Source organism: Eleginops maclovinus, chromosome 5, assembly GCF_036324505.1.
Source record: "Eleginops maclovinus isolate JMC-PN-2008 ecotype Puerto Natales chromosome 5, JC_Emac_rtc_rv5, whole genome shotgun sequence".
NCBI lineage: Eukaryota > Metazoa > Chordata > Actinopteri > Perciformes > Eleginopidae > Eleginops > Eleginops maclovinus.
Window position 1 is genome coordinate 8,397,284 of NC_086353.1, and position 27,547 is coordinate 8,424,830.

The 27,547-nt window shown below is 41.6% G+C and overlaps 1 protein-coding gene across 2 annotated transcripts in view; it reads right to left on the reverse strand.

The window, feature by feature from the left end:
- The window catches only part of LOC134864323 (protein kinase C beta type), a 29,242-nt gene extending 1,695 nt beyond the window's left edge, over positions 1–27,547 (reverse strand). Inside the window, exons 1-17 of one of the 2 annotated variants that reach the window (XM_063883196.1) lie at positions 27,067–27,544; positions 26,479–26,510; positions 15,774–15,856; positions 14,392–14,503; positions 9,484–9,612; positions 8,909–9,065; positions 7,956–8,090; positions 7,713–7,809; positions 7,458–7,601; positions 6,722–6,895; positions 6,542–6,633; positions 5,865–5,927; positions 5,431–5,569; positions 5,270–5,350; positions 5,074–5,181; positions 4,241–4,381; positions 1,787–3,799 (exon numbers count right to left, since the gene is read on the reverse strand). In XM_063883196.1, the coding sequence (XP_063739266.1) occupies positions 3,647–3,799; positions 4,241–4,381; positions 5,074–5,181; positions 5,270–5,350; positions 5,431–5,569; positions 5,865–5,927; positions 6,542–6,633; positions 6,722–6,895; positions 7,458–7,601; positions 7,713–7,809; positions 7,956–8,090; positions 8,909–9,065; positions 9,484–9,612; positions 14,392–14,503; positions 15,774–15,856; positions 26,479–26,510; positions 27,067–27,230 (2,004 nt within the window). In that variant the 5' untranslated portion in view covers positions 27,231–27,544 and the 3' untranslated portion in view covers positions 1,787–3,646. Of the gene's footprint in view, positions 1–1,786; positions 3,800–4,240; positions 4,382–5,073; positions 5,182–5,269; positions 5,351–5,430; positions 5,570–5,864; positions 5,928–6,541; positions 6,634–6,721; positions 6,896–7,457; positions 7,602–7,712; positions 7,810–7,955; positions 8,091–8,908; positions 9,066–9,483; positions 9,613–14,391; positions 14,504–15,773; positions 15,857–26,478; positions 26,511–27,066 lie in introns of those variants that run through there. The other variant, XM_063883197.1, reaches the window with a different exon arrangement.

Sequence of the window (27,547 nt, forward strand, 5' to 3'; positions counted from 1 at the left end):
TTAAAAAAATTAAATATTAGTGAATTAGCACAGCGTTAAAAAGGCAGTTTAGAAAAAAAGTTTCACAACAAGCAAAAATAACAACTATCCCAGAGAAGCACAAAGATGAATGGTAGAGAATGAGGCATGAGAGTTTTAATGGATTCAACACATAGAAAGACAATATTAGGTGGAACAGTTAGTGTTTTACAAGTCACAGTCTATGAATTGTAGATTAATGTCAACATCTTAAAGTCAACATCTTAAATGTTGAGCTAAGGGTCCTACATAATTATTATTCTGTTTTATGTTTATTTGATTTATTGTGTTTTTTAAATGTCATTCTTTAATCTGTTTCAGCACCATATCTTAATGCTTTTTGATGACTTTTCATTAAAGGATTGTTTTCCTATATTTGAAATAAAAAATGATCAGGTATATCTCGGGGGTTTTATTCAATTTGACTCTTGCATGCAGGCCATAATGGACCTTACATCTTGGAGCAGATCCAAATCACAGTATACACATGCATGTCATCAATATTACAGTTTTCTTTTAGAGAAGTTATGAGTCATTGGTGTTAAATTGTAATTTGAGTGGTATTTATATTTTGGTTCTGTTCACTCTGAATACAGTCTAGTCCGCACCTCCGATCATTTGTAAATGGTGGCACCACAACAAGTCTAGACTCAGCAAAACACACCACTGTTTCCATACAGGACAGGGGGAACAAGCCAACAAAAAACAAAAAGACACCCTTCAGACATAACCCAGAGAGACAGTCAAAAGATGAAGAAGAAGACCCACTAAAACATTTCAACAGCACAAATGCAGAAAAGTCCAAGACAAACTTCCAAAGCCGGAGAGAGGAAACGTTCCGGTACAGAACAGACAAGGATCGATAAAACAAACCAGCTGCAGACCAAACCATGACCAGAGAGGATTTCACACAGGGAAGTGAAGCAGTGAGCCCCAGGCAAGACACATGTATCTCACACACACACACACACACACACACACACACACACACACACACACACACACACACACACACACACACACACACACACACACACACACACACACACACACACACACACACACACACACACACACACACACACACACACACACACACACACACACACACACACACACACACACACACACACACACACACACACACACACACACACACACACACACACACACACACACACACACACACACACAAACACACACAAAGCGTTTGATCTCCTACCTCCTCCTTCTGTCTCATCACAGGGCTTCCAGCTGATATGAGGAGTGGCTGGAAACTTTTGCCACCTCTACCACAGGACCAAGAACTGCCCACTTATTGAGCCTTTTCTTTTAACAAAGGAAGTTGGAATGTGTATTTGTTTTCTTCAGGACATTTTATTCTAGCCCTCTTGTGTAGCTTTTATATGCAGGATTTAGCATTCCATAAATGGTTGATAAGACACTACAATGTGATTGATTAATTGCTCAAGCTAATGGTTATATTACATATATAATCAGTTTTAAAACTGTCTGTAAATAGCTTCAACATGTTTGTTAACAGAACATTTAAAAGGACCTAAAAGAGGAGCTCCACTTGGTATGTATTTGTTGATGAAAATGAACGTGTAATGTTTTCCTCCCCTTTCCTGTTTTAATACACAGCTAGTTGTCTCATAGCTATATAGCTTAGCTTCCAAGTATTACAGTGGAATTGCCAACAAGAAACCAATAATCATGTGTCCACGTTCTGGGTGTAGCAGCAGTAACAAGTCGGACACAGCAGAAGTCTGGTAGGCACCAGTGAGTATATTATCAGTTTCCAGTCATACAGGACAATTACACAATCCACAGAAGCATCTCTTTCATCCAGAACTATTTATCCATATATCCCTCTTAAAATAGAACCCCATATACATATTTTTTTCTCTGTCCTATCTCTCCTTATGTCACTATTGATTTGTGGTCTGTCCACCTGGCAGAATCAAACGTCTTTTTATCAGCGAGCATCTTTCTGTATTTATGACGTCAACTTCATGCTGCCTCCCTTTTTGATACAAGCTCAAAGAACAAGATTTGACACATTTGTTACAAACCTGCATTGTTACACAGTTACAAAAGATAACACAACCTGCCTCACAATGAAACGCACGTCTTCATCCCATTTGAAAATGACTTTCCGAAAGTTTTGTTTTGTTGGAGAACAGATGAGCTATAATGCATAATCTAATATTTATACATGTACTGAAAAATGGCACTAGATGGCTGCCCTTCATCACAGTAGTTGAGGACAATATTTTCCCACATCCTCATGATTCTGAACACAATGTTGGCACTTTTGGACATCCTAACAAACTACAAGCTTCACAAGACTTGTCATATGTGAAATAATCCCCTCAAAAAAAGGTTTAAAAGCTAAGAGATATGTCGTTAAAAACACAGTGTAATGCGCCTAATGTTTTCAGTAATGATCAGGAGAAAGGTGATGAGATTTCAGTCAAAATGCGCTATTTTGACGGAGACACTCTGAATGCACGTATAAAGACTTCCATCCTCTGGTTCAAAATGATCAGCAAAAGTGTTAAGCTCACCACAACACCGACTGAACAGAAGTATTTGGTCCAATAGACAAAATAAATGTAACATTAGGAAACTGATTTAGTACTCAAACAATCATAGCAAAGCAGTTGGTCAGTTTTCACTTACACTGTATGTATATTACCAAATAATATGATCATAGTACACTCATCAATATCACTGTAAGGTCGTCAATATGCAATCACAGGGAGGGCGACAAAGAGAGCAGCCGGTCAGCATTCAGGAGTGAGCAAACATTTCTACACTAAAGATAGAAATACAGCCAGTAGAGCTGATATGAGAGCAGCAAGTGTCACATGACGTGCTAAACTAAACCACAGCTAACTGAGAACAGTGTCACCGCTTGTCTCCTACTGGCAACTTGAAACGTGATAATGTGATTATTTCACCTGATAGCGTTTGAGCACCGATCTGCATTTCCATCTGAACATTTTGTAGAGGAATGTAAATGTTGGATTTCTTTCAGAACATTAGATAAGAGGATTCCTACAACTCTTATGCCTGTACTCTAGAGTACATGGCTAGAACTAGGAGGCGATTAGCTTAGCTTAGCATAAAGACTTGAAGCCAGAGGTGAAACGGCTCACCTCAAAAATACAGCTCAAATACAAAACTTCAGTGTACCAATTTAATACACTTGATCTCATTTCCATACACAAGATACTGTATATAAACACAAGGATGTGTCTTTTTTGTATTCTTGCTTGTATATTTATTAAACAAACTAGATACAATGTGTCAGTTAGGCTGATTTAGATAAACTCATAGGGATATATATATTCTTTAATGCTAACTCTTTCCACCTGCTTCCAGTCTTTACGCTAGGCTAATCACCTCCTGACTTTAGCTCATTCTTGCACAGACATGAGATTGATAACAATAATCTCTCCTACATCTCAGGGGAAAGAAGTGCATTTCCCAAAATGCTGAACTATTTCTTTCATGTTTCACCTGGATATGACATCATGGTATTTTTTTTGTTCGTTTTTATTTACGTGTGTTTCTGAGGTGTAAGGGGGTTGCCTGTGCAGCCCAGTGATATGTGGCATGGTCAGTGAGTGCTGTCGGGGTACTCAGGGTTAACAAATGAGAAGCCTTGGAATTCTTCCTGGTCCAGGTTGGCTATAAGTTCCTGATCTGGGGGGGTCAGCTCAGGGGGGTGGCGTGTGAAAAAGCGATCAAAGTTCTCCGCATCACGCCCACACTGCCGTGGAGAGTAGAGGAGAGAAGTGGAGAGGGAGAGAGAGATGGGGAGGTTGGAGTGAGTTGGATGAGGGATGTGAAGAAAAAAAGGGACAACAACAAACAAAGAGAAAAAAGAGAAATACAACTAAAACATGGCATCAACCAATCAAATCACTCACAGCCAAAACTGTGGATTTCAATTGGTCCCCATGTGAGCCAGAGACATCTCAGCTTCATCATTGGTGACTATACTCACAAATCTTAGCTGAGCATTTGTCCGAGTAGTGACCAATGGCAGGTGATGGTGGGGTTTGTGGGATGAGCGATCTAAGCTGTTACTTACCTTGAAAGTTTGACTAAGTCTGCTATTTCCTTCCTTACTGTGACTCATTTCTAAGGTAAGCTGTGACATTCAGGTAATATACAACAGCTGAAAAAGATGTGTGTGTACTATACTCACAGCTTTAGGTTTGAAAGGCGGCTGGACCTCTTTATTCTCCAGTTTTTCCCAGTCTATATAGCGGAAGAACGCGTGCTCCTTGATGTCTCTCTCGCCTTCTGGACCGCAGCCCAGACGCTTACCTGGGTGCTTTGTCATCAGCTAAAATCAAACCCAGACAAAAAAAGAGTGAGAAGAGTTGGAAAATGGTTGTGTACACTGTGACCAATCCATATACACTAGATTCCCTGAACTGCAGGAACCTGTATCAAATGGGAGGTAAACTCTACTATTTAGTTGCAAAGAATATGACTTTATACATGTATTTTAACTCTCAGAAACTGCAGCTAAACTACTACTTCAAACAGCCAATAAACTAATAGTTAGTTTTAAAGTGTTTCTCCGATAATCTGCCATTCACTCTTTTGACTCGTGGAGCAAAATAAGTCAGCTCTGGTATAGCTCAAATTTCCCTCTTTAACATGGCTTACTGTACGGTGTTCAGAGTGGATATGAATAATGTTTATGGGCCATAAATGTTATTATACAACACTGTGCAATATATACTTGTGTACATTAAGTATACTTGTCACTACAGTCAGCCTGCAGCTACTCGTTTACTTTCTACTCGTTTACTTTCATAATGCTACTTAGCTTTTTGTACTTGGAATGTGTAAATATTATTTGATTTTAAATCCTAATTAATGTATTCCTTCCACTTTTATTGAGTCTCTTATCAGTATTGTCTCTTTGCTGTAACAATGTAAATGTTCCCTCTGTGGAACAACAATAGAAATTGATAGACCTGTGATAGACCCAGACTGAGTGTTTATGTGCATTTGATGTGCCCTCACCCCCTTGCAGATAGCAACAGCTTCTTTGGACATGGATTTAGGGTAGGAGACGTGATGCTCCATGATGGACTGGAACAGCTCGTCTTCATCTTCCCCGTCAAAAGGCGGCTGGATGGGGACAGATATACTTCATCATTATTCTTGTCACAATTGTTCGTAGAAAAAAGATAAATAATAACTGTAAATGGATACACACCTGTCCAGCAAGCATTTCATAGAGCAGTACTCCAAATGCCCACCAGTCCACAGACTTCCCGTAAGGCTGATACGCTATGATCTGTAAGACACAACAGTTGAGATGTGAGGCTTATTCAGGAGTTGTAAGATGAAATATAAAAAAAGAGCATGAGAACAAACCTCTGGAGCGATGTAGTCTGGTGTCCCGCAAAAAGTCTTTGTGGTTATTCCATCGTTCATGTTCTCTTTGCACATGCCAAAGTCGGCTATCTTTATATGGCCTTCAGCATCCAGCATGACGTTGTCCAGCTTCAGATCCCTGACACACACACACACACACACACACACACACACACACACACACACACACACACACACACACACACACACACACACACACACACACACACACACACACACACACACACACACACACACACACACACACACACACACACACACACACACACACACACACACACACACACACACACACACACACACACACACACACACACACACACACACACACACACACACACACACAGGTATTATTCCCACCTGGATTCTGAAATGAGTGGTAACTGCACATGCAGATTCCCAGACTAACTCACCGATACACGATGCCTTTGGAGTGGAGGAAGAAAAGTCCAATGGCAATCTCCGCAGCATAGAACCTAAACACGAACAAATACCAGTTTCTAAATAGATTTTTTTCACTGTTTTCATTGATTATTTAATCATTATGATTTAATTGCTAAAGCACACTTAAAAATACAGCGAAATCTCAAAGTGCTTCAAACTAAGAGAAAACGATCAAAGGTTAAAAACCGGGCCATTAAACCAAAGAACTATTTCATAACAGTAAAATAGGATAAATGATATAAGAGACCAAAGTTTAAAAGCAAAGCATGTAAGCGATGATATGAATAAAACATTTGACATTTAATGTCAAAATTGCACGACAACGCTTTATGTTGATCAAATGTGCCGGAAGTAATTTGAGGTTATGTTATTGTGAAACCTTTCAATTTCAGCTAAATTGAAACTAAAAGCATAAATAACAAAAATGGGTTTTTCCCAATAACATTTTTAAGTGCTAACTACAGCTTTGCTTTGACATTTAAAAAACAGAGTATAGGTCAACGCGAAGCATTCAAATAATTTATGAACATGCAAAAGGACATCCTCTGTCTCGATGACTGAACCTAATACTTACACTATATACACTCCCACAAACAAAGGTTATACTATTTTGTTTCCGTGTGTGTGTGCGTGCGTGCTTACTCACACAGCATGGGGCTCCTTGAACTTGCCGACCTGTTGGATCTGGTACATAAGGTCTCCTCCATTGATATACTCCATGACAAAATACAGTCGGTCCTGAAAAACAAAGAGGAGAATAAATACTCAGTTTCAAAGTTTCTACATGTGCTAATCTTAGTTTATTTCTGATGTTGTGTATCCTTACCATCGTCTGGAAACAGGAGTGCAGCTGAGTGAGGAAAGGAGGTTTTCCAGCCAGAGCGAGGACTCTCTTCTCCACCATGGTGCACTCCACATCATCGTCCTGGATCACCACGTCCTTCTTCAGGATTTTGACAGCATACAATTCATCTGTGCCCTTCCTCTCAGCCAGCATCACCTGAACAGTCATCAAAACAAAAGGTGATAAATGAGCTTCACAGTGATGTAATGTTGTTTACCAGTCAATGCCTACTGTTTCTCACAAAAAAAAGAAGGTTTTAGGCAATTCAGATGTTCTTTCTTTCTATTGGCACCAAACATAATCAAATGGAAATCTGATTGTTTGTTCCTTTTATAACATTGACTAATACATAATCTACATTTTTTCAAAACTGTACTAAGTTACAAGACTTTCTCTAAGTCACTCAAACAGATGCAAGTGCTCCAATTTACTGGACAAATTTAAAAAATGGATTCCACCATATCCCAGCTTAACATTTTACTTTCCCAGAAGAAAACAGATGCAATATATCTCCAACATATATATGTGTGGCTGTAATTTAACCCTGTGCCTCTGTGTGTACAACGTACACATATCATGCAGCACAACTATGTCAACTTTTTGGATATTTGAGACTAAATTTTCAGTCACAGTCCATCAGCTGCCAACTGGCCTATTTTAAAGGCTGGCTGGTCGATTGGTGCATCTCTTTAAAAAAAACACCACTAATGTGCATCACCTTGCCAAAGCTGCCCTTGCCCAACACCATGATGAAGTTGAAGTCAGAGAGCTTGACCCGGTCCTGGTTTCCATTGCTGTCGTATTTGCAAACCGAGGATGAGGAAGAAGAGTCTGTTGGCTTCCCTGGACCCACCCTCGCCCTCTGGAAAACATAAATAACAACAGAAGAACAACATTATAAAATAAGAATTAAAAAACTTGTAAAAGAAAACAAGGACAGATAAAAAACCATTTGTCATTTTTTGCGACTCACCTCAAACTTTTGTCGTAGCTCCTCATTACCGTCTTCTCCGTCTGGCTGGACGGGAACATTAAAATACTCTCCTTCCTCTTGGGACAGCATCTTAAACCTAAATACCGGAATACAAACATTAAATCCAGGATAAGCACCAGACTATGACAATAAGTCCCTTAAATATTTACACCCATGATCCCTCTGCCTTTGTTATTTTTAACTCCACATAAGTAATTTACCCAATTATCCACCATCTCTTACCATCCATCCACCCCTTGTTTCTGTAGCTCTGAGATCCCGAAGGACAGGGATCCCATGAAGTCGTTCCTGCTGGTCAAGTCCCAGTCCCAGATCTCCACTGACAGACGGCGGTCTTTATCGCTTTCTTTTAGTTTGCTTAGAAATGAGAGAAAAAAGGGAGGACAGTAAGATGAATGGCGTTCTAAAAATAGGTTAAAATAAAAACCAGAGATCAGAATTTGACTTCAAAGCCACAGTTCTCACATCTCTCTCTGTTTAAACTGGCGAACACCTCAGCATGTGACGGGTTTTCATGCCTGTGCCTTTCGTAGCAGTCACACAGCAACCCAGAATAGCTTGAATAACAACAAGCAAGAACAGGAAGAAGAATGGGGACAGGGTCACTTGCATGAGTTCCAGTTGGCTTTTTGCTCTGGTGACTGCAAATGGGGCCAAGAAAGTGTTCCAACAATGGCAAAAATAAGTTTGTTGAAGCCTCACAAATAAGCCAAGTTTGTACAGAATAGGGTTGAGCGTTTGGGTTTAGGTTGGTATAATGGGGCAATTTTTGTTGTTTTAATTTGGAAATGTAAGTGTCTGCATCTGACAAATGAGTGAGGGCAGCTAAAGAGTGAAACAGTGGAAAGACACAGTTTGTAGATCCGGCATATTTGAACATCTCACTTAGTGAATTACGGGTGAAGTTGGTGATTGTAGAAACAGGGGGAATACTCAGCTGGACTGATTTGGTGAGTTTTATATTGTATTGTTTAGGTTTAGTTTTAATCAAATGTGTTTCAAAAAGGATTAACAAGCCAATTAAACTAGTCTTATTTAAGGGAAGGAAGAGCATTTGAACATAGACAGTTTATGGTGGGATTTTCTGTTAATAATAAAAATAGCTGTAAGAAAAAAATCCGGTGGCCGGTTGTTATTTCTAACTCATCGACCGGCCCTGGTGCAGAATGACTCACAAAGTGAAGGTCTCATTCCAGGTGGGGTTGAGGCAACATTTGATGGTCTTGGTTTTCTGCTTGCTCTCACTCTTGGGATCCGGGATCAGCTTGAGCTTGACATAGGGGTCTGACAGGCCGTTGGGGTCCATGGGCACCAGGTTCCTCGCCTCTTTGACTGCAAAGGAGTTTGAGAGGATGACATGGTTACAAAAAAGTTTTAAAAGGAGAAAAAAAAACATTCCATGAATTGACACTTTTAGACTTTTGGCAATTGTCCTTTACAGAGGACAGCGGGATGTGAAGCTCTAAGTGTTGCTGTGAGTAATGCCCTAAATAACTCCTGCTACATTTCACAACACTTACCAACAGTTTAGTTTGTGTTCCATAATCAATGTACAGCCGTCTGAGAGAGGGAGCGCTGGCACAGGGATGCATGTTCCAGTGGTGATGTGGGGCAATCGTTGGATCATTGATCAACTAATGGACTTTCCAGTTTTATTCTTGGGCTGATTGAGAGCTTTGTGAGGCGCTCAATGTGTGCATTTGTGTGTGTCTATGTGTGTGAGAGAATGAAGGGACCAGAGTGCACTCACTGGTGACGGTGAGGGTTTCGTCAGCGATCTGGGCAGTGATCTGAAGGCGTCCTCTCCTCTCGGTGTGATCCGTCCCACAAAGGCTCGGGACGTTGGCCACACACCGCTTGTGGATGTTCATCATACAGTCTGAACACAGACACAGAAAAATGCACAACTTAATTTTATTCAAGCCCAAAATCACCAAGTAGACATAAAAAAGCCATTATCACCATGTTGCTGGTATTGCAAAATTATAGACTTTTCAGTGATTCAATGTTGTTTGGTAAGCCACAGGATAGAGATTGAAATATATTATCGGGCAAAAACATAGCAACAAACAGAGACATCTGAAATTTAAGCCCCAAATTGGATCCTAAACTTCCACTAATGCAACTCAACAGCAACTTTTAATTAGACCCTCCCTGCTCTCCAAACCCAGATTAGATTAATTGAAGAAAGCAAGACATATAAATGTATCTCACCGTTATAGGTGAATCTCTTCAGTTCAATCACTGACAAAAAATGGTCAAACACTATTTTGTAACTTCTCAGACTGTCCACCAGATGTCAGACTGCTCTGATGTTCAAAGCTCCACATTTCACACCCCTTAAATGAGGTGGAGGATGGATATAAAGATATTTTTCATTCCATGATAACACATCTTATGATGACTCCATTTCTTCTGATGTATTTCATATTATATCTCCATCTTATACATTTTCTTTCTGGCTCCACTCACATCAACTGTTGATTAAAACGTTATATAGGGATGACCAAGAACAATACAAGTGGGTTAGGTATTGTTTGAATTTCAACGATTCCAGTTCTGCTTTTCATTTCCGGTTCTTTTCGGTTCTTGATATCGGTTCTTTGAGAGGCTAAAAATAAGTCTCTAATCACCTCATGTAGTTTAATTTGGTTGCTGTATTAAATAAAATAATGTAATATCATCTCTGCATTGTTTCTATCTATCTGTCTGTCTTTGTGGTGCAATTTGAGAATTTACAATTTCCCCGGTCTCTCTGCTGTTACACTGCAACCTGCCTGTGTGACCAACCATAGACAGTCCATCTGTCCAACACATGTCCTGCAATAAATATCCGACAGCTTCCCAATTGCTTCTCTTTCTGTAAAAGGTAAATAAAATGTATTTTCATTAAAGAAAAAAACTTTTTATAACCCGCTTCACAAACAACACGTAACCGGACTGTGAGACTCAGGCAGAGGGAGAGAGCACAGACAGACCTGTTTACTTCATAAACGGATTGGGTTGATAAAGATGAAGGTGTTTAACGTGCAGTAGAGCCGCTGTGTGTGCAAGGGAGCAGAGAGAAAGAGACCGGCGGGACGTAGGGCTCAGTCTCCTGTCCTCACTACTCGTATTAATCTAGGTACCGGACAATGGTTATTTGTTCTTACATGGTTAGCCAATCGTTGCTGCAGTCATAAACTCTTAGCACTGTGTTTTTCTTTTCGTACATTTTCCTTAATACTCTTTCCTGACCTCATCACGTTTTCCATCAAAGTCATAAAAAAAAGTTGCTTGGAAAATAAATAAATACATTTTTACTATTTGACCACCTTTCCGAGAACCAGCACCTTATCGTGGTGGAGAGGTTTGTGTGCCCCGATGAACCTGGGGGCTGTGTTGTCTGGAACCTTGTGTTCCTGGTAGGGTCTCCCATGGCAAATTGGTCTCAGGTAAGGGGCCAGGCTAAGATTGGTTCAAAAAGACTCCATGAATAACACAATTGGAAGCGAGGATCCCCGGCCGGGAGGAAGCCCGGGGTCCCCTTCTGGAGCCAGGCCAAGAAGGAGGACTCGTCAGCGAGCGTCTGGTGGCCGGGCTTGCCACGGAGCCCGGCCGGGCACAGCCCGAAAAAGCAACGTGGGCAACACCTCCGCTTCTCCGTCCCGCGGGCCCACCACCTACGGGAAACAACGATGGGGTCGGGTGCGCTGCCAGAAGGGTGGCAGTGAAAGCAGAGGGTCTCGACGGACCAGACTCAGGCGACAGAAGTTGGCTTTGGGGACGTGGAATGTCACCTCTCTGGGGGGGAAGGAGCCGGAGCTTGTGTGGGAGCGTTACCAGTTGGATCTGGTGGGGCTCACCTCTACGCACAGCATCGGCTCTGGAACCTTACTTCTGGATAAGGGTTGGTCTCTATTCTTCTCCGGAGTTGCGCAAGGTGTGAGGCGCCGAGCGGGTGTGGGGATACTCACAAGCCCCCGGTTGAGTGCCGCTTTGTTGGAGTTTACCCCAGTGGACGAGAGGGTCGCCTCCCTACGCCTGCTGGTCATGGGGGGGAAAACTCTGACTGTTGTGTGTGCTTATGCACCAAACAGCAGTTCAGAGTATTCGGCCTTCTTGGAGACCCTGAAAGAAGTCCTGTATGGGGCTCCTGAAGGGGACTCCTTAGTCTTGCTGGGAGACTTCAACGCACACGTGGGCAATGATGGAGACACTTGGAGGGGCGTGATTGGGAGGAACGGCCCCCCTGATCTGAACCGGAGTGGTGGTTTGCTACTGGACTTCTGTGCTAGTCATGGATTGGCCAAAACAAACACCATGTTCGAACATAAGGATGCTCATAAGTGTACGTGGTACCAGAGCACCCTAGGCAGAAGGTCCATGATCGATTTTGTTATCGTATAATCGGACCTGAGGCCGCATGTTTTGGACACTCGGGTGAAGAGAGGGGCGGAGTTGTCAACTGATCACCATCTGGTGGTGAGTTGGGTCGAGTGGCGGGGGAAGCCTCTGGACAGACCTGGTAAAATCAAACGTGTAGTGCGGGTGAACTGGGAACGTCTGGAGGAGTCCCATGTCCAGGAGGCCTTCAACTCACACCTCCGGCGGAGCTTTTCAGGCATCCCTGTGGAGGCTGGGGACATTGAACCAGAGTGGGCAGTGTTCAAAGCCTCTATTGCCGAAGCTGCAGCAGGGAGCTGTGGTCTCAAGGTCTTAGGTGCCTCAAGGGGCGGTAACCCTCGAACCTCGTGGTGGACACCGGTGGTCAGGGAAGCCGTCCGACTGAAGAAGGAGGCCTTCCGGGATATGTTATCCCTGGGTACTCCTGACGCAGTTGCAAGGTATCGACAGGCCCGAAGGGCAGCAGCCTCAGCCATGGCCGAGGCAAAGCAGCGGGTGTGGGAGAAGTTCGAGAAGCCATGGAGAAGGACTTTCGGTCGGCACCAAAGTTGTTCTGGAAAACCGTCCGACACCTCAGGAGGGGGAAGCAGGGTACCATCCAAGCTGTGTACAGTAAGGATGGGGCGCTGTTGACCTCAACTGATAGTGTGTTAGGGCGGTGGAAGGAACACTTTGAGGAACTCCTGAATCCGACAACTCCGCACTCTATGTTAGAGGCACAGCTGGAGTATGAAGGGGGATCAATTCCAATCTCATGGGGGGAAGTCACTGAGGTGGTTAAACAGCTCCACAGTGGCAAAGCCCGGGGGTGGATGAGATCCGCCCAGAAATGCTGAAGGCTCTGGGTGTTGAGGGACTGTCATGGTTGACACGTCTCATCAACATTGCGTGGAAGTCGGAAACAGTACCGAAGGAGTGGCAGACCGGGGTGGTGGTTCCTCTCTTTAAAAAGGGGGATCAGAGGGTGTGTGCCAATTACAGAGGCATCACATTACTCAGCCTCCCCGGGAAAGTTTACTCTAAGGTGCTGGAACGGAGGGTCCGGCCGATTGTCGAACCTCAGATTGGATGGAGCGTGAGATGGGCCGGAGAATCGGAGCAGCGGGAGCGGTACTGCAGTCGCTTTACCGCACCGTTGTGACGAAAAGAGAGCTGAGCCAGAAGGCAAAGCTCTCTGTCTACCGGGCCGTCTTCGTTCCTACCCTCACCTATGGTCATGAAGGATGGGTCATGACCGAAAGAACGAGATCGCGGATACAAGCGGCCGAAATGGGATTTCTCCGCAGGGTGGCTGGCATCTCCCTTAGGGATAAGGTGAGAAGTTCAGTCATCCGGGAGGGACTCGGAGTAGAACCGCTGCTTTTGAATACAATTTGCAAAAGCTCCTCGTCAAATGTTGTTTGTTTACGTAAATGAATATACCCCAATAACCTCTTGAATTGGGTTTTTTTACAAGCTACCGATGTATTTTTAGCATCAACCGTGTTTAATTTCTTTTTTGTGAACATCTGATGATTCAATCTGAATGTGTGAAAACTAGTTTAAAGGCCAAGTTCATCACACAGCAAGTACACAGGTACACTGAGGAACTATCTACTCACTGCAAGTTAGTGATGGATGGAGACAGCATTGCAGAGATGCATCCCACTTCCTGTTTGAGGCTTTGTTGCCAACAACAGCCAAATGGGCAGCAATAATATGACACAACAGCAGGAATGTAAAAACTACTCACTCATTGTTATGAGAAGCTGATAATATCTCTCCAACTGTCAGTATTTAAGCTGATAACATCTTATAAACTGTCAGTCTCATCATCATGAGTATCTCAATATCTGTAAACGATTATTGATGTGTTAGTTATTCATTATATTATTAGTCATTAATATATCTGCTGATTGGCCGTGGGTCAAGGTGTGTGTGTGTCTACAGTTCACACATTTACATATGTAAAAGGTTTTTGTTGGATTGACAGAAAATACATTTTAAGCAGTCATTTCTTCCAATTCTGACTGATGGCCTCACAGTTGGCCAATTGAATTGAAGCAGAATTGCTAGGCTGGAGATGGTCCCAGCTAACAAAGGACATGAGCAAAAAATATCTTTCAATTTTAATGCAAGCCACTTTTTTTAACCATTAAAAGGTTCACCTGGAATAACCTGACATCTGCAGTTGAAATGTTCTGCTTATGGCCTCTACACCTTTCATTTGTGCCACATGCTCAAACTGTGTGATCATATACACACACACATGGACAGACATTTGTGTACGTACGGTCACATTTCATGCCCTGATGTATCAGCCCGTAGAGGAGGGAGCCGCAGTGGTCACAGAAGGTCGGGCTGGAGTAAGTATGGACCTTAAACTTGTGTTTACTACGAGGATCCTGCAAAAACACAAACACAGAGAGGAGAGTGAAGATACGTGAATTCAATATTTAAGAGTAATCCAGGTCGTTTCAGGCGAAGCCCTGCATCTGCTGTGAGCTCAGACTCCATTAAAAGATTCAAAAACAAGTTCAGTTGTTCTCTGTTGTCTTGTAAGGCTATATTTAAAGGGGCGGTTCACCCCAAAATTACATTGTCATTTACCTCAAGTGTTATCCAACCATGAAGAGAACTTTGTTTTTATTCACACATGTATCAAGATACACTTTTCAGCCAAAAGGATGTGAACAACAGAACATTTAAGCCATATGTGAGCATTACTTCTAGGGCGTGCAGAGAGGTCGGCCACTGAGTGCGGAAGATAAGTTTAAACCGATCCCAAAAGAAGTCAGCGCTCTGCATAGTTGGGTCAAATTCTTTGTCAACAGCACCAAAACTGATGCCATTTAGTTGAAACATCCCAACCGTCTAAAAGATTGTATTTTGCAACATTATGGTGATGTAACTACGGGGCATGGCCTAAACCATGTCATCAGCCTGGGACCAAAACCACATTTATTCTATACTTTTGACCATGAAGTGTGTCTGTGGTAAACAAACACTTTAAATGTTGTTAACCTCATGACAGAGGGCTAATGTGAAATTATTAGAAGAGAGAATGCATCACTGATTCGAATTTGGAGAAGGCCTAAAAATAGGAGGAAACAAATCAGCTGTGGTGATGTAACAAAAACAAAGAAAGATGAGGAGTTACAGATTAATAAACATCAGTTACATGGCTTCAAAATCCTTGCTGACTCACAAAATGTGTGCTTGTGTGTGTGTTTGTGTGAGTGTGTGTGTGTGTGTGTGTGTGCTAGCAAGTAAGTGAATGAAAGATTTCAGCTCATTAACCCGAGGCAGCCAGGCAGCACATTCTGTCCTTATTGACATGTCTCAGTGTGATTTGGGGGTGACAGCTCAGCAGGTTGCAAGAGGTAACATCCCTGTGTGTGTGTGTGTGTGTGTGTGTGTGTGTGTGTGTGTGTGTGTGTGTGTGTGTGTGTGTGTGTGTGTGTGTGTGTGTGTGTGTGTGTGTGTGTGTGTGTGTGTGTGTGTGTGTGTGTGTGTGTGTTGCGGCAAATACAGGAACTCTACACACACAGTGCTTATCTTACTAATGTTAATAATAAACATCACTTTACAGGAAAACAATCACTAACTGTGTGTTTAATAAATAGCTAACTTGAGCACATGATATGAAAATGACCTCCTATTTTCTTTACTCACATCGGATGCAGGTCCCTTGTCGGCCCCCGGACAGGAAAAGGTGACAAATTCATGACAGCGCTTATGGACCACAAAACAGCACACTGGTGGGGAGAGGGAGAGGGAGAGAGAGAGGGAGAGAGAGAGAGAGAGAGAGAGAGAGAGAGAGAGAGAGGGAGAGGGAGAGGGAATAAAAAGTGAATGTAAAACTCAGGCTTCTTTGCAACGCCAAAAAAGGCTACATAATATCAACAAAGAGATGAATCAATATGTCAATTATGTGGCATTAGTCATTGTACAATATGCTGCTCATATTTCAACAGATCCCATTTGTCCTTTTCGTGCTCCGTGTACATCTATATATAGTTTTTATTGCTTCAGTTAAAGATGATATTAAATTGAACCGCAGCATGGTGGGACATCTAGTAATAATCGCGCTGCATCTCATTAAAGCTGCTGCAGGAAACGTCTCTCAGAGGCAGCAGGCGGCACACACCTGGTGACTGCATGTTCCTGCTTTCTGCTTGAAGTTGTGCTAAAATTATTCATTGAGCCGAATATAGCACATGCTTTCTGATCCTGGTTCCCTTTTTATTCAGTTTGTATGTGAGGAAAATGAATGCACTTGTGCTGAATATCTTTGGGAGGCTGTTAAGACACACACAAAGAATAGTTTATGTGTTTGTGCAAGCACACTTTTCAAGGACATGTTGGACAAAGTTTATTTTTACTTAGTTCATCCCTATCACAGAACGATGAAGTAGCAAGTCTGCCCAAAATTAGAAAAATTACATTGAAGAAGCAGGATGGTCTATTTTTGAAGTACTTGCACTTTACATTGTCAAGCAGTGGCTCAGTCAGTAGGGGCTTGGACTGGGAATCGTAGGGTCGCCGGTTCAAGTCCTCGAACAGACTTGAAATATGGAAAGTGGACTGCTACTTGGAGAGGTCCCAGTTCACCTCCTAGGCCCTGCTGTGGTGCCCTTGAGCAAGGCACCGGACACCTCCAATCCCCCCTCCCCATTGCTACCCGTGCGCTGCACGATAGCTGCCCACTGCTCCTAGTACTAGGATGGGTTAAATGCAGAGGACTAATTTCACTGTGTGTGCTCTGCTGTGTGCATGTATGTGACTAATAAAGAGGGTTTCATCCTCTGATTCTATAACATTGGTTATCCATCACACAATATTGTTGTTTGTGTTAACTTTTTTACAAATGTACATAATTCATAACGAAATATACTATTTTTCAATTAATACATTAGAATACATTGTTATATAATATAATTTCTATCTAGCTATCCAACATTATCCAAGCATTCTTCTATAAAAACGAAAGAGAAATGTCGTTTTCAATTTCCTGTGTTGATTTTATGTCAATAAGCATTTAACATGCAATGCATACTGTACAGTAAACAGTGAATTCATGAAGTAATCAAACCGTCTCTTTTTTTCAATTTCTGTTTTAGTTGCAACACAAAGTATACATTTAAGTAAATAGCAGATATTTAAAAGTACATTTCATCTTTGTGTTGATGAACTGACGTGTATCTGCTGCAAACAGAGATCTGATCTGCTGTTAGACACCAACATGTTGACAGGAGTTGAGTAGGAGAGATTGACAAGCTGGTCTGATCCATCGCTGCAACTAACAAATGTCCGTCACCATTTCCCAAAGCCCGAGCTGACACGCTTAAACAGCTCATTGTGTCCAACAAACAATCCAACGCAAAAGAACAAACAAGCAACATATTAAGATAACGAGAAGTTAAATCAGTTAGTGGTTGGCATTTTTATAAAATGAATTAACTGATCAAACTTGTTGCCATTTTTTAAATAACTTACGTATTTTGCATATAACGCTGCAAGCTGTTTCTCATTTACAGGTACAATGGAAAGGCTTCAGTAACATGTATGGAAGTACTTGGCAACAGCAGATTATTAAACATATAAGAAAAAATAAGACTAAATGCAGAATAATGTAATAATACCACTTTTAAATTGTGTTAATGGTAATTTAGCCCTTAAATAGGGTTTTATTTGTCAGATAGTTTACATAATTTTTGATCACGGTCAAGTTTGATATTTTCACTCTTTAAGTTCTGATTTATGTTCTATTTTGAGATGTTGATATTGTGTAATAATTGTTTATTTTCTACTACTACTATTACATTTCCCAGTTTGGGATTAATAAAGAATATCTTATCTTTTCCTATCTTAAATCATCTGTTGGATCCACTTTGATCGATGTATAACAACAGTCACATAGGAAACAATTCCAATCTAAATGTCACTATTAGGTTGTTGTTTTTTATTGTGCCAAAAAGGAGGCTGGAAATATAAGATGATTTGTCAGAATAATTATTTGGTAATAATTATTGATAATCTTCAAAGTCAAAATGGCTTCTTTTTAAGAATTTGTTGATTGTGTAATATTCGGTTAGATTTTATGACTCCTGGTTGGACTTTCAGGCAATTACTAGAGAATATAATCAGCCGATGATGAAGACTATTTCACAAATGAGTGCAGAGTATTACACCTTCAGAGGTGGAGAGGGGACGTTTAATACTATATCTTTGAGCAGAGCTACTGCTGATCCATTAGACAACCAGCTGATCATCAGTCAGCAAACCTCCAAACTGCACACTTTGGGTGGGACCGAAATAAAACGCAATTCATCCCTTTAAATTTTGATCAGTCCCTTCCTAAAGCTGAACACGTGAATATAACAAACAGCAGAACTCCATTTAGATAAATAGGGCAGATCAGTCTGCTGTAGTGTAGCCGGACTCTGTCGTTCAGGGTCAAATCACTGCTGGTGTATTTTTACACAAAATTCTCATGAACTTCTGTTAAAACCACTCCCACTGTACCATGACTTGCAGTATTGACCAAAAATAGATTAAAACATAAATACGTTTTACAGTTCCATATTATTATGAAGATATCAACACACACGTTGCAAAAACAGCCTAAGTAAGAACAACACACACACAAACACAGTGACATTACGCTCTGGTTTGATCTTAATTATTCACATTGTCGTTATATTTTGATGAGGCACCGTGGCAACTGGCGGCACTTTCCACGGCTTTCTAGCAGTTAAGCAACAGAGTGCTTATGTGTGTTCATGCATGTTTATTCGTGCCGGAGAGTGGCCGGGTCACGTCAATGGATACCTGGACCTACACTCAATTTTAGGAATAAGCTCTGAACGTGAAAACTGAGGCAGAAATATCCGAGATACAACAGCAACTGAGGATATAACAACAGTGCAAAAGAACAGACACGCTGCTAGGCAAGAGGCGGTAAAAAGGGAAACACAGAGTGTAAGACAAGAGGAGAAGAAAGACTGAAGGAGAAATAAAGTCAAACAGAGTGGGGTGTGTGTGTGTGTGTGTGTGTGTGTGTGTGTGTGTGGGAAGGGATGGGGGCACAGCTGGGTTTGAGGCAATGTGAGGGGGTGGAGGATTCATTTGTGTGTGTTTGCAGTGTGTGAGAAAGACAGAAAGAGAAGTGGAGCAACAGAGAGCACAGTGAAGGATGCAGCACACTTTATAGCTTTGTGTTCATAAATCTGCTCTGTCACTTACACACACATGCACGCACAGACAAACACACACACTAAGGAAAGACAGGCGTAGTGACCTGCCGAGAAGGTCTTTGCTCTGTTGCCTAGCAACCAGGCTGAGCCCTACAGTCGGACCGACGCACACACACACACACACACACACACACACACACACACACACACACACACACACAGTGGCAGCTATAACGACAAATCACAGCCCGTCCAAAAAAGCCTCCTGCGATGGGCTGCCAGGATGACAGCGAGCCAACAGTTTCACATCAACAGGACCATCAGGAAGTTCCTCCATCTTGGATGAGAACCAGCCCGCAAACCACAGACGGAGACTCAACATTCAGGCCTCAGCTTGCCTCGATTACCTGAACAAGAAAGATAAGATCCTGCTACGGAGCGGAACCAGGAGACTGTGATTTTAACATTCACATGTATTTTGTTTAGACCGTTCACATCGGCAACAATATCTCAAACAGGCTGAAAAGAACAACAGAAGGGTAAACAAACGGTTTGCCAAATGCCTCAAAAACCTTCATCGCTTACATCTAAATGTTACAGTGAAATAACAGATTCAGCTCATTTAAGAGGCATTATAAAAGGTTTGTTTGCATTTGGTTTAACCTCTTAACAACCTGCCACAATTTTGACCTTTTTCTTTGCAGCGATTTTAATCTTTACCAACTCTTGAGTGAAACACTTGGATTTTTAGCTAATAACAATCAATGATGTTCACTCGTTGGACACTAACTCTGTAGGGGGAAAGGGCATCACACCAAACACACTCACGTTCATACAGTAACTACACACACACTTATAGGCATAAATACATCAGCAAACGCGGTTTGTTGCGTAAGACTTTGGCTTGTTAAGAAATGCTTATCATTCAAACTCCAACAGTAAGGCAGATCGTTGTTTGGTTCAGGGGATAATTCCTTTTCACATTGGGTCCACAGTTCATTCTATTTGTTGTAAAAACATTTATTATAGCCTTTAAATGATAAAACACCATGCTAAGTGTGCGTTCAATCTTCCAAATTGGAGGTTTTTCTTATGTTCCTGTTCGGCCGACATCGTGTGAATGCAGCCTAACCCACAATCTGTGATGTCACCAAGCCTTTGACCTCAGGCCGCGCGATGCAGCCAAAGAACGATATGCCCCTTTTGTTTGACCAAAAGTGAGTTTTAAAATCATGCTTTTGAGGACTACCTGTACAGCACAGTTGAGTGAGAATAATAAAAGACCTGCAGGACCAAACAAAGCTGTCATTGTTATGCATATTTTAAAAATTAAAGGTTATTCCAAACAGCTATGCACTGTCAGCACCGGAGGCTCCGAGTTAGTAGAGCACAGACCTTCACTTGGCTCAACAGTCACATTGTGCATCCCTTCAAGCATAATCTGGCTTTAAATGCTTGCCAAATTTTCTCTGAACAGTATTCAGTATTAATGGGAAGCACTTGCTAACTCTATGGTATAAAACATGCAGAGCGCTTGTCATTTTGACAGTTACATTAAGGGAATCACTTCTATTGAATATCAAGAGTAAGGCAAATATCTGACTGTTTATGGTATGCCGTAACTACTTCCAGAAATTACAATTGTGCCATTGGAATTTTAGGTTCAAGCTTTCTGTGTTGCACTTTATCCTTTAAAATGTAATACTTTTTGACTGCATGTTTGGAACATCAAACAAATAGGAGAGGAATAGATAAGTATCAGTCTTCTGATAAACCCTCCATCTCTAATTTAGATTAGTTATCCTATCCTTAAAAATAAAAGAAAACGTACTAAGCCTCAAAAACGGCTTTGTGTCAATCATCATTCTGTTGTTATTTGCTGCGATTTGTTCATTTCAAGTTCATCTCGCCACATTCTGTGTAGTTTCACATAGCATCAGCCATCCTGACATCTGCCATTTTCAGAGCACTGACGCTGCAAAGATCTGTCATCTATAAAAAATTCATTGTGAATACATTGATACTGACAAGCAGGCTCTGTGGTGTGGACAGGCGTACTCTGAAATATGTGTTTGTTTTCTCGGACACCGAGTCACAAACACATCTTGTAATCAATATCTTTAGACGGACTGAACACAATAAATTTAAAAAAAGATACTACTTCAACCCCTGATCAGTCAATAATCAGGATTATAAGTCAACCACAGCGTTGATCCAATCAATAACAATGACAGTTCAAGATTGGCAAACAAGCAGTGTTTGGCTTTTCAGTTGTAGGACCAGAGGCAACATTAACTCTTACAGACACCCACTAAATATGAGCACATTTGATCTTTCACTTGATTCTCATTTATGTTGAAAAACAGATTCTATCAGCTGCCAATGACTAGAGGCCAGTGGAGAGAAAAGTGAAAAGATCGGGGAAAAATCACAAGCTTCTTCTACGAGACAAAGACAAGTTTCGCTCTACTCACAGTCGAGTCACATTAAAAGTCAGAAATGACAAACCTGCAACACAGCAATACAAACTGGATGAAAAACCCTGATGGTTTTCCTTAATTCCAAGACCCTTTTTTACAAATCTCTTGGCTGTCCTGTCGATCTGTTTTCTAAGATGTCTTTGGTCCGTACTGAAATATCCCAACAATTATTGGATGTAAAACCATGACATCTGGTTCAAAAATTCATAGTCTCCATAGGAATAATTCTACTGACTTTGGTGATCCCCTGATTTTTACTCTTAGCATCGTCTTCAGTGTGAAGGCAGTTAGCAAGAACAATTGTCATCATATTGCTATCATGAGCTCTGTCTTTCAAAGATTTTGGACAATTTAACGATATTTCCTCATAATAGAGATGTTAAGAGTAAGCAATACCGTAGTCCTAAATTGATGCACCATCTCTTTAAACCTGTCTGTTACTTTTCAATTGAACTACAGGACAGTCAGGGCTCAAGACTACTAAGGTCTTATTGCCCCTGGAACATGCAACTGAGTACAAAATGTGTTCCTAAAGCTCTATTCCCTAGTTATTGGGAAACCGTAAATTAAAAAATGATCATGATGTCTTGAAATATAATCTGGTCGAATTCAGTTTTGGGCAAGAAACATGAATATACAGAAAGAACAGTTCTTTACCTTGGTGTTAAGAACCATTGACCTACACTAATTCATTTCTGGTAAAGGGACATCCTTAGCCTTGTGACATGTGGGGGTTCCGAACTATGACAAGTTGAAATGTTTGCTGTTAAAAAAAAACCTTTGTAGAAACAAAATTAAACCAGCAGCCACTAATAGCTGGTTTCTTGATGAAATTAGGATTTTCAGCGCAGATTCATTCATTTTCTGCATTTACAAAGTCAGTTTGTTACAACATGCAAAAAATATGTTTTAGCCTATTACTTTTCAACAATCGACAAATCTGTTAAAATTTCTTTCAACTCATCTGTTATGACAACTGAGAAAAAAATGAACCTGATAACCTGAAGTCAAAACTGTAATGAACCCACATCTGGATCAGGAAATTACACTAGGTCAACTTCCTGTTTTTGCTGCCAGCCACACAGGTGTGAACACATTACACACACATACAAAATGAACTCTAATAAAAAGAAGAGCTGAAAGCAGGAGAAGAAAAATTGCTGTACCTGCAGAACAGGTATTGAGAAACACACCCACAAACAGAAGACACCTTTGACACATAGAAGTCAACAACACACAATTTTCCCTGCACGCCAGAACAAGTCTACACCCCATGTCTGAAATTCCTCCTGACCGACAAGTGTGAGCTGGCGATTTTTATCTTCAGAGTTTGAGAGCATTGCACCTCCATTCATGCTGAAGTGCATTGACACCCTTCCTGTTACTCTAGCTCTCTTTTAAACACCGCTGTTCACATAATTATCAAACTTTTCTCCCTCACTAGGTAAAATAAGGACAAGAAACTAACCGCATATCCATTTCAAATTAATATGTAGAAATGTGGATGTGTGTTAGGTTTAAACAACGCTTAACTGATTACATTTCACTGTGAATTAAGTCCTATCAAGCTGAAATACAGTGATCAAACGCTGTTTAAACAACGCCTTAAATGCAGATCTATACCCAGTTTTATCATGTTGTAACCTGCAAGTCACCAAACAAAGTCTCTCTGCAAACAAGTCCAAACAAACCTCGCCATAGAGTATAAAAGTATACAGGAACTTGGAAACAGCAGTTGTGATTATTTGAAAGCTCGAGAACAGCTTCTAATGGAGCTTGAAGTAACACTGTTTTCTCAACAAAATCATTATTATTTATAGTTCACTTATGTCTTTACCTGAATTGGGTCAAATTAAAGAAATGAAAACTCAATAGCAAAAAACGCACAAGCTGTTTTTCCACTGCTTTCTATTCGTCGCCCCAGTGGGGGTCAAAGTCTTTTACTCAAATGCTGCCTCGACAGCATTTAAGGGTTAATATTTAAATGTTAAGTAGGGCTGCAACAAATGATTGTTTTTAACTAAATCTTTATCTATCAATCAGATTTAGCGTTGTCATTAATAAAGACAATAAATGAAATAATAACAATGAACATAACAAGACCCATTCACAAAATCCTCAAGTCAGGAAACCAGTGAGGACTGATTTACAGCAAGCAATCTTTTAACCCGTTTTCTCATCATTTCCAACTATTCTCTTAGGAAAGGTCCATAAAAATTATAATGACGAAGAAAAAAAGCGTAGAGATATAAACTGCAGTAGCCGATAAAATGAAATGTTATGTCATTTCTATGTGAAAACAACCTCACTATTCAACAGAATTCAGCCATATTTATTGAACTAAGTTAGATAAAACTGCAACTGTGTGTGTTCGATTTATCTACTGATCATTTTCTATAAATATATATTAATTATTTTGCATTAAAAAGATCTGAGAGAAAGTATCATGGGTTTTCAAACAAGAAACAGCAACAATGTCCCAAAACATTCAATTTATTATAAGATATTATTAGAAAAGCAGCAAGTCTGTCACATTTAATTATATTTTTGGAACATTTGCTTGGAAAATTATAACACTGATAAACCGATAGTAATAATATTTGCCAAATGGTCAGAGGTTTCTGCATAGTCCTTGTGATGTGAACAGGTCATGCACTGGAAGTAAACTGGACTCATTTTTGTGTTTGTTATCAATAGTCCTTTTATTGTTAAGCATGTGAACACACGCCGTTTTCTTTTTTTGACTTACTAATGATATTCAGTGAAATTCAACAAACAACGGAGCTGTTTTTCTTGCTGTCAGGAGGTTGCCAACATAAGGTTTTCTAGCGGGCATGTTGGTAGTGTGGAGTATATGTAAAACCTGATTTTAGTTTTGCTGCTGTCTGAATGCAAAGACTGCGGCCGTCCGCGTCCATCCTGCAGTATGATCAAGGTCTAACAAGTGCAGCTCTTAAATTTACCCAAACTATTACTAATTGTTTTCAAATTCAGCTTCATGACAGTAATCAAATTCAATACATAAGAAATGTTTGAAGCTCTGAAAAATGACCGAGTCAATGCTTCCTGAGTTGGCCTTTTTGACTGATTGAATCATTAATCCCTGATTAGCTCCTTTCTATATATGCAATGTGATCAATGATCACTGACTCGGCTCTACCTGTGCAGGGCTCAGATTGGTCTGTGCTCTCTAAAGTGTGTTATCAGCTCAGGTTAATTTACCACACAATAGTTCACTAGAGGACCAGAGACTGTGCATGCACTCACTCAAGCACATAGTGATCATCTTTTCTACCCCCAATGCATTTCCTGTAAAACCACCAGTTACTGACAAGCCTGTAGCCTCATGAGATTAGGGGACTTTTTACTGCTAAGAAAGTTACACAACTCTTCCCAGTCAATGAACTCATGTTAAAACTTGTGGTCATTTCCTTCTTAAAGGAATACTTCACCAACAAAATGACCATTATAATATCAATTACTCTGTTTCCTTTGAATTGTTGCATGAGGACCAAAAACAGTAACAGTTTAAACTATAAAACTAGATCTAAACATCTTTGTAAAAACTCTCAAATAACTCCTGCAGTATAATCCAAGTCTGCTCCATGCATGTGTTCACTTCTTCCCAAACAAATGTGTTTAGCTAAAATCCTACACCTTCGACTTCCCACACCTGCGCAAGCATGACATTTCTCCTGTAATTAATACCTTTTTAGCAAAAATGCACTTACATAAGTACATACATAAATGAGAGTTGGATAATAATGCAGTTGTTGTGATAGTTTGTAAACAGATGTCTTGATATAGTTTTGCTGTTATGTTATGTAAACGCAGCTATTTACTAAAAGTCGTTTCTCTGATTTCTGATTCGCCGTTAACCATGGAGGCATGCAAGAAAAACAGTATTCTTAAAGAATTCAACTAAATATGGGTAAATAAATGATATACAATTGATCATTTAGTTGGTGGAGGATTTCCTTAAGAAGAAGCATAATCTGGTAACTGTGGTAATTTGGCTCCTGACCTCACATGGTTCATCACATGACTGCAGCCAGATGAGTTTGGGTGGATGTCTGAGATGGATGAGTGAAGAAGAGGAAGTGATACCAACATTTACTGCATTACTGTAACATGCATGTGATTGAGGGGGGTCACTATGTTGCTGCAAGGGGACTGTTTATGAAACTATTGCGTGCATAGGTCCGTGTCTAGACACCCACCCGTCACCACGACCAGCCACCCACCCACCCACTCTTGTGCACATCACATCCCACCCACACACAAACCCACCATCTTACAATTCCAATCAGAAGTCAGGCTCGATGTTAGGAGAGAATAAAACACTTGAGAAATCTAACTTCCTGGTCTGTCTTCCTCCCATTTCTCCTCGGCCAAAACCAGACATCTCAGCTTTCAGCACTCTGCCGACTCTTCTACTCTTACATCTCACACTGACTGTCTCACTGTTGGCAAGCACCTGCTTTGAGTTTGACACCTGCCTGCCAATACAGCATGCCATCAATGAAAAAGCACAACAGGTCATTCTAAACAGTTTGCAGACCTGCGGCCCTTTACACAACATAACACACATACACACACACACATACACACACAGCAACACTCCGTTAGACAGTGAACATCCGTCCACACACCCACAGCCATATGCAGCAGAGGAATTTGTGAATGAGCCACTGCTCTTACCTTGGCACTGGAATCCCTGCTTCCCAAAGCCCCTGTGGACAGAAGACATTGATGTAAATTTCAGGGAATGCACAAGAGGAGCACAGACAATGACATATGCACACACATGCAGATATCGAATCACACATGGACACACACACACACACACACACACACACACACACACACACACACACACACACACACACACACACACACACACACACACACACACACACACACACACACACACACACACACACACACACACACACACAGCTGCAGCAGCAACAGTGGGGCCCTGTGTCTCTGTGTCTCCAGCTGCATTCCTCCACCAGACCTCCAGTTTCAGAGATGGGTCGATGCGGTAAACGCCGCCGAGCAGCAGTGACTGCTCTGCGGCTGCCGTCAACACATCCCCCCCTGAAAGGCCCGCGGTGCTGTCGCATTGTGAGAAACTGGGGGAATGGCGCATCGCAGTGTTTGTGACAATGACAATGAATGAAACACTGCGGTGTCTGAACACTGTCAGTGTGCAAGGAGGCCGAGCAGAGCCGCAGCAGCAGCAAGTGAATCACCTGTGTCCTCTCCCCCCTCTCTCACACTCACCAGATGAAGTCCGTACAGTGGCTGCAGAAGGTGGGCTGCTTGAAGAAGCGCGCAATGAACTTGTGGTTCTTCACCTCGTGCACATTCTTCTGGCGGAGGGCTCCCTGCCGGGCGAAGCCGCGCGCGCTCTCCGGTGCCTCTCCGTCGCTGCCGGGGTCAGCCATCTTAACGAGGAAGCGGCGGCGGCAGTCCAAGAGGAACGAAGGTTGAGGAAGGCGGCGAGAGAGAGGGAGAGACGAACGAGTCGCCGTGCGGGTGCCTCCACCTCCTCTCCGCCCCGCTGTGCGCCTCCGTGTCGCTCGTGCTGCCGGTGGATAATCGGTGTGCGTCCAGCGCGCGCTATAGCTGCTGCTGCTGCTGCTGCTTCTTCCGGAGGGTCCCCGTGCCGCGCGCTTTCTTCCCTGTTCTCACCAGTCTATGGTTCTCACCAGTGTGTTTCTGCTTACAACCAACTCTCCCTCTGTCTTTTTCTCTGTCTGTC